Source organism: Chinchilla lanigera, unplaced genomic scaffold, assembly GCF_000276665.1.
Source record: "Chinchilla lanigera isolate Chin_1 unplaced genomic scaffold, ChiLan1.0 scaffold00034, whole genome shotgun sequence".
Classification (NCBI taxonomy): domain Eukaryota; kingdom Metazoa; phylum Chordata; class Mammalia; order Rodentia; family Chinchillidae; genus Chinchilla; species Chinchilla lanigera.
In genome coordinates, this window is record NW_004955435.1 from 3,540,911 (window position 1) to 3,549,236 (window position 8,326).

The window sequence follows — 8,326 nt, forward strand, 5'->3', positions numbered from 1 at the left end:
TTTTTCTGCAGTGCGTTTTGATCATTTTTGTCTTTTGACAGATTAGTCCATTCTGTGTTAAGCTGTCAGCATGTCAAACAGGCCTAACATTCTTCCTGTGTTTTCTTTCTTCAGTAGAATCTGAGCTGATGTTACCTGCTTTTATTCCTTACTCCTGCTGATTTGTATCATCTTTCCTTTTCATGATCAGTGTGGCTGGAAGTTTATCAGTCTTCTTAACCTGAGAGATCCAACGTTTAGTTTTAATAGTTTTTTTCTATTCTTGCTGTTTGATTGATTCTCATTCTGATCTTTACTGTTTTTTTTTTTCCCTTCTGCTTACTTTGAGTTTAATATATTTGAGTTTTATGGTTGTCATTTTAGTTTTCAGGGTAGAAATCAAAGACATTGGCTTGAGTCTTTTTTTCTAATGTAGGTATTCATTGCTGTGTTTCTTGGTATAGTTTCTTTCTTGACATGGGATTATTTTTAATTGTCTTGTTTAGATTTTATACATTTAGGGATTTTTCATATATCTTTTTATTACTGATTTCGTGTTTAATTCCATTGTGTTCAGAGAACATACTTCATAGGGCTTGAATCATTTAAAAATGTATTAAGAGTTCTTGTATGGCCTGAAATATGATTTGTTTTGGTAAATGTTATTTCACTTATGAGTATGGTCTCAAGTTGCATCCATCTACTTAAAAAAGTCTCATGTTTATCCTTCTTTATGGCTGAGTGGTACTGCACTGTATAAAAAAAGCACATCTTTTTTAACCATTCCTTGGTTGATGGGCATTTGGGTTGTTTCCAAGATTTAGTTATAATAAGCCTAGGCTTGGTAATGCATGCCTGTAATCCCAGCACTCGGGAGGCTGAGGTAGGAGGATTGCTGCAAGTTCGAGACCAGCCTAGGCTACAAAGTGAGCTCAAGGCCAGCCTGAACTGCATAGCAAGACCATACGTCACAAAAACATATATACATACGATACGTATATAAAATAAAATAAGAGTTATACCTAATATGCCAACAAAAGATATAAGTCATGCAAAATTGTTATTAATCCAAAAGAAGGCAAGAAGAAAATGAAAACAGTGAACGTACGGGACCGAAAATCACAGCAAGAAGTGTGCGTTGAAAGGAAAGGTGTGTTCTGCCTCTGTCTGTCAGTGGGGTCAGCCTGAATAACCGTGTGGCTCAGAACCGTGTGGCTGGTTGTTCCTGCCCAGGCAGTCCATCAGTGTGAGAGGGGTCAGTGCCCCTGAGGTGTGTGTGTCGTCCTCCGTATCTTTCTCTCAGTTTGTGTTTCATCTGTTTAAATCTCTGATACGATAAACATTTTGAATTACATTATATAGATGAGTTCGCCCCTTTACCATTATGAAATGATTATCTATCTTTGATAGTGATCTTTGAAATATATTTCATATTAATGTAGCCATTCTAGCTGTTCTTTTGATAGATTACATGTCCTTTTAATTGTAACCACCTTGTATCCTTATAGTTAAAAGATTACAAAAAATTAAACAAAACAGAGATGGGGCCTGTTTTTATTTACAAGACAGTCTGCCTCTTCTGTCGGAGTGTTTATCCTTTAGACAATTAAATTGATTCTTGATACAGCTAGATTCGAGTGTATTATCTTGCTGTTCTTTTTGTCCCATCATCCACGGTTTTCACTTGCTTCTTGCCTTCTTTTGTAGGTGTAACTCTTCATTTTGTTTTTTTTCATTCTTTAAACAATAATCAAGTCTTGCCACTGAGCCCTAACAGATCATCATAATATAGTATAGTAATTTCATTATTATGATTAAATAATATAGTTATATAATTATGTATAGCAATTAGTATTTTACTATATATCAGAATATAGTATTTTCCAGCTTTTTCAGGACTTTTATGCTTGTGCTAGGCATCTGCATAGAAAGTTTTACAGATTATATAAATTTGGTTTTTACAATTGCCTTCGTGGTAAGTAATGTCACTAACCTAATTTATAGCTAAAGAATCTATAACAAAAGTTGACTCTCAAACTCACACTGGAGTAGTGGGTTCCACATCCACCTTAGGCCTGCGTGCACTGGTACCGCTGTCTGCATGCCTACTGCCTGCCTCCTTAGATCCGAATGGGTCCACCTTTCACTCTGTAACTTAGAGCCCTATTTTCTTTCCTGACAGTGACGTCAATGGTGGGTTATTCCCAATAGTCTGTGTAAATCTTTTAACCTTTGATATGTTTTCCTCTCATTTGGGATAGCATCCTTCACTAAGAGTTAAAGTATGTGGGAAATGAAATGACAGTGATTCTGGCATGCTGATAGGACGGAGATGGCTTGTGGCAGGAATAGACACGCCCGATTTATTAAGCCTGCTAACACTGAGGGTGCACTGCTGTTGATCTCATGGTATCTTTCCATTATTCAGTGCCTTGCTACGTGGGAATCATTCCTTACATCACAGACTGACCTTCACTTGGAAGAAGACTCTGAGGATAGACTTTAACCCCACTGAGGACTTCTGTTTGATGCTTGGGAGACAGCACCTTCGAACCAAAGTTACTCTTTTTGGATCAGCTGTGCCCTTTGTAAAGTGTATGGAAAACATTTCACACTATCTGGAAAACCAACAACTTGAAAACTCAGGTATTCCAGGTCCTTGATATGAATTTGGAGATATATCCATCAATCTATGTAGATCTATTCTATGATATATATTAATATAGATATATACGTCTATTATATTATACAGATAGATATATGTATCTATATTGATAAAGATTTAGCTTAACCTTAATTATGTTCTTAAATTTATGTGCCAATAATTACATAAAGATTTTTTTCTTAAATATATGATTGTGGAACATGAGATTTTAAATATGTTATAAAGACTCAGTTTTAATAAAAAAATTTCATATGAAATGTCTAGCTGTGGTGTGTTCTTTAAGTGATTTAACATTATTAAAAATAACTTCAAAAATTGACTTGTTTCAAGTTGTTACTTAAAAGAAGTTTCCAAAAAAGATTTATTTGTGTTATTAGTTAGAAGTATTTAGGTATCATATTCCTACCAGTAACCCCCATCTCTCTCTCTGCTCTTTACAAATCACACCTAGCTTTCACTTTTTAAGGTGTACATTATTTATCAAGCTTACGGTCATGATCTCATTCTCTTTCTTAGTTGTCTACCTTTTGCAGGGCACTTTTATAGGTGCTAAGTATTACAGTGATAAAAAGACACACTCCCTCTAGCCTGTGTACGGCCGGGCTCAGGCATGAGGATCGTAACAAGCCTTGCTTGAAAAAGCTAGTGAGATGCTGCCTCAAAATTTGAAAAAAAAACAAAAAACTGAGAATGTAGCTCAATATGAGGGCTTTGGGTTCAATCCCCGGTAGCTCAAAAACAATATCAACTTGATTCAGAGAGCTTACATTCTAGTGATAGGAATGTGCGGAGTGATTTCATACTGATTTTATGTTCATATGTTTTCATTTCTCCTTGGCCTGTACTTGAGAGTGGAACTGCTGGGTTATGTAATTACGTTTAAGCATTTAAGGAGTCGCCAGATTATTTTCCAAGGTGGCGGCAGCATTTCTCGTTCCCACCAACACCATGTGAGGGTCTCAGGGTCCCCACAGCCCCTCCGACACTTGTTACGACTGGAGTCTTTCCTATAACCGTCCTGATGGGCTGAAGGACGCCTCATTCCTGTTTGATTGGCGTCTCTGCTGTGTGTTTCACGTGCTGCCGCTGGACATCTTTACTGGCCATGTAGACAGTGTATATAAGATAAATAAACGAACATATTTCCACATATTTTCATATATAGATATAGGTCCTTTGGAGAAATGCCTGCTTGTCTTTTACCTGCTGTTAATTTATATTGCCCTTTTCTTACGGAGTTATAAGATGTATGTACGTTCTAGATACAAATCTTCGTAAGACTGTGATCATTCCCTTTCTTGATTATGCCTTTAAACTGTAGAAGTTGTGGGTTCTGATGAAATCCAGTGTAACTTTTTCCATTTGTTCTCCGTGTTTCGGGGCTCTTAGACTTGGACTGTTCGGCTTCGATCCATTTAGGGTGACTTGATGGTGTGAGGAAGGGCCCAGTTTCACTCCCTGCCATGCAGGCTTTTGGCCATCTCAGCACTGCTTGTCGAGGGACCGTCGTCGTTTTCAGCGATGAGTCGCAGGTCTGCAGAGCTCCCTACGCTGTCGGGTAGCAGCAGGACTTCCGGTGTGGTTTCCCTGAAGTGGTTGAGCTGTGTGCGGTGATGGGCTTGTTGTCAGTAACACAGAAGCACGATTATTTGATACCTTCTCCTAAAATCCTTTTAACAATAACAACGTAAATTTTTACTTAAAAAGAAAAATCCACCCAATGTCTACGTATACTTTTCATTTGACGTACAGTCTCTGTTTCTCAAAACACAGGTGCCTTATGGTTCATTTATGTTCAACCCAAGAATATGGTCTTCCAAACAAACACTTGTTTCAGTGGGCGTCCCTGTGGCAGTGGTGTAGAGTGGGTGCAGAGTTAGTACGCTTTGAATATGGCTGCCTGTGACAAGCCAGGTTCTTATTGAACAGCTGCTTGGTGCCAGTACTGTTCTTTCATTCCATTTACCTGATTAGCTGTGCAGAACCAGCGCTTTGATGATAAATTTCTAGTTACTCCCACCTGGAATCCTAGGGACAAACTTGCTTTCTGTGTGTGTGGGATTGAGCTTGTGCTCAGACGAAGGTCACGGCCGGGAAGGCCGACTCCCGTGAACTCGGAGACCGCGGGCCGGGGCCTGCCGTCCGATGTGCGCCTGCTCAGATGCAGGAGTGTGCTCGTGACTGCTCCTGTGCTTTCTCTCTCTTTTTAATGTTTCTCCATGGATGGAGTGGGGAACATGATTTGTTCCTTTTTTCAAGAACAACAAACACCTACCTTCACACACTTCAAAATCATTACATGTCATGTGTACTCTAAGAAGACATACATAAAATTCTGGGGTGTTTTTCTCCATTTGCTCATCCCATGACTGCCGTGAAGGTAATTTTATATCGGTTGGGAACTGTTTACTATCCACTTACTCCGTGGACCGGCATAGCTGGTTCCTTTGTGCTGTCTTCTGTAAACAGCCCTGTGAGTTCCTATGTGAAATTTCCAAACTCGTGTTAAATCTGTGCTTTGACCAAGCCTCACTGATTGATTTCATTTTTTACTGCTCTTTGTTCTAGTTTTTCCATCTGTCTTGTACTAATTCTGTTTCAGAATTGTTATTATTGCACTTGACAGAAGAACAGAATCAAACTACCTAAGGGTAAAAAAAGCAGTTGATCAGCTTACATAATAATATAAAAGAATATATTTAGAGATGTGATCATTCACAGTCCTCTTTATTTTTATTTTTATCAGTGCATTTTGTAGTACGTGATGACATTTATCAGGGGGAGTTGGTACATGTACATAACACATCTTAATTCATTTTACTTCCCCTTCTCCATCCGTAGATCCCTTCCCCATTCATCTGTTTCCTACTGACCATCCTTACTTTACTTTTTAAATTATATATTCTTCGGGTTTCTCATATAAGAGATGTTGAAGCTTGTGTGACTGATTTATTTCACTTAACATTATGGACTCAAGTTTATGCCTTTATTCACTACTTCTCTTGAATTGTTTGTTTCCATTCTTCCTCTTGGTTCCTTCTGTGGACTAAATCCATGATTCTAATTGGGGACCATTTTGGTGGGTGCCATTTTGGACACCAGCGTACAGCAGGCGGAGCCTGGAGATGGTCACATATGGAGGAAATGTACTATTGGCATCCCGTAGGAAGAGGCCGGTTGTGCTGCTAAATGTTCTACAAGGCACAAGACAGCTCCCAGCAACACAGAATATCTGACTGAAAATGCTAATACTGCCGATGGTGGGCTAGGTAATGCCCAAGTAGCTCCTGGCTCCCAGGTACCCAACTTTGCCATAGGGAAGGTAAGATTTTGTCTCTTCGAACCTGGATTCAGTTGAAAATCTCCAGGGAAAGACTGCTTTGGAATATAGTCAAGACTTACGTCAACCTGATGCCCTCATTCCTGGCCCAGGCCCACCTGCATGGCTGAGAGCCGAGGTCAGTTAGCACTTCTGTGCAGATTATAGCACCCAGAGAGGTTATGGCTAAGAAATGACGGCAGTGTTCATTTAGACTGCATGTTAGATGCTCCCTGTTCAAAACGAGGGGCTGCTTTACCCAGATGACAGAAGGATATTGGGGAAGACAATAGTGAATTACATATCCATCCTCTGATTTTAGATAAACACACATTTCTATCCATTTATAGTTTTATTATGTACATTTATATAATTAACACTTCTTATGCCTAAAATTCTTCAACAGGCAAGGACTAATGTAAAAATAGCTCTTTAAAGAACATGTACTAGATTGCAAGTATAAATAAATCATTAGTCCAGCACATATAATTACAGAGAGAGCAGTAATAATTTCGTTGGCCAAGACATAGCACACAACTGTGAAATTAGAGTTATTAGTGCATTTGTCTGTATTAGAAAACAACCTTCACATTAGATTTGATTGCAGGAGGACCCTAGTGTATGAAGTACATTCCTATGCTTAAATACTGAATTGAGAAGCCATTGAAACACACTGATGTGAAGACTATGTTGAATGGCAAAGCTGTAATCCCTTCTTTCACAAATATGTTCAACGGTCAGATTATCCTAACATCAATGGAATAATGAAAGTACTGCTATACCTGACATCATCAAAGAGCAGTGTACAATTTCAAGAAGATCTGAAGTTAAGAATAAAGAAATTGGTTTATTGTGTAGAGATTTCTTTTCCCTGGTCTTCTAATCAAGAGTAGAGTCCCTTCAATTTAAGGGACTACACGCCTGTAATGGACATGTATGGATAGGTATGTCCTAGTGTGTTGCTGGATTCCCCTGCTGTACAGTATTTTTGCCCCCTTTTCAGTGCACCTTTTAATTTTTGCAGCCTGGGACAAAGATAAATTTTTTTAAAATTTTTAGAAGCAGCTCTTTTTTTCTTCAATGTCAAGTGAAAGTTTTACGAATACGCTGTACAAAAAAATCACTTTCTGAGCTAAAGCAGTAGCATTGTGAGCATTTGTTTCCTCCCCTATTGATTTGCAGAGGATTTTAGTTGGCATTTTTTGTTTCATTCCATTTTTAAATAGGAATGATTGTATTTCTTTTTTCCTGAAAGTAAAAGGGACAAAGATGGGTTTCGTATGGCTGCAGAGTGACACATGCCACACTGTCACGGCTTCTGAGCTTCCTTTCCATAGCAGCAGCGTCCTCCAGGCACCTGAGGCTCAGCTCTGGAAGATTCCCTTTCCTTCTGTCCTCCCATGGCTCTGCTGGGCGTGAACACTCCAGGATCAAGGTGGTTGAGAGCCAAGCCCTCCTGTTACTTCAGTCAACTTTTATCATGTGAGGGAGCTCAAAGGACAAAGTAGCTCGTGTTTGTTGCCTTCTCTGCTTCCCTGTCCCTTCCGTGCACAGGCTGTCAAGCCTCACACAGCTGAGGTCTGTGTCGAGACAGCCTCCCTGGATTTCAGCACAGTCCTCTCAGTGCCTCTGCCTCGAAGGCTGTGTGACATCTCTTCCGGGTTTCAAACCAGTGTTCTGACTCATCTTCCCAGGGCTTCCATTGTTCCACGGTAAAATTAAGAAGGCAGTGTAATTTTGTTTAGCCAAAGTTAATTTTACCTAATGAGTTGTTTCAAATCCCTTTTTTAAAGCCACGAATACACTTCTCTTGTAATATAACGATGATGTCTGTGTCCTTACTTGGCAAAACAAAAAATAAGATGCATTTATTATGGTTTTGTGCCAACTTGACTAAATCATAGGGTGCCCAAATATTCAGTCAGATATTACATGTGTTTCTAAGGGGCATTTTTGGATGATTTAACTTTAAATTCATGTGCTAAGTAAGACAGATTGCCTTCACTAATTCGGGTGGGGCGCTTCTGAGCAGTTGAAGGAGGACTAATCTAAACAGGCTGAGGGAAAGCCCTTCCTCCTGCCTACCTCTGAACTGGAACGTGGGAATCTTCCTTACCTGCAGAAAACTCTTCCCCTGCCTCTGAACTGGACCGTCGGTGTCTTCCTTATCTGTGGAGTTGAGTTGAAATACCATTTTTTTCTGGGAGTCAAGCCTGTCAGCCGTTAGACTGAATGTGTACGGGGGACTAAAATATGTGGTGAATGTTTACATTAAAAATTACAATAACATGCACATTGCCTCACCCTGAACTCGCTTATCTCACTGTTCTTGCCACATTAGAAAGCAGGTTTTGAAAGTTCTC

At 39.4% G+C, this 8,326-nt stretch overlaps 1 protein-coding gene across 1 annotated transcript in view; it reads left to right on the plus strand.

Moving 5' to 3' along the window:
* Snx7 (sorting nexin 7) overlaps positions 1-2,891 on the plus strand; it is a gene marked incomplete at its 5' end in the record, with an annotated part of 62,498 nt that extends 59,607 nt beyond the window's left edge. The window contains 1 exon segment of the mRNA XM_013516541.1: positions 2,408-2,891. Coding sequence (XP_013371995.1) covers positions 2,408-2,485 — 78 coding nt within the window.
* Between the last annotated feature and the right edge of the window lie 5,435 nt (positions 2,892-8,326).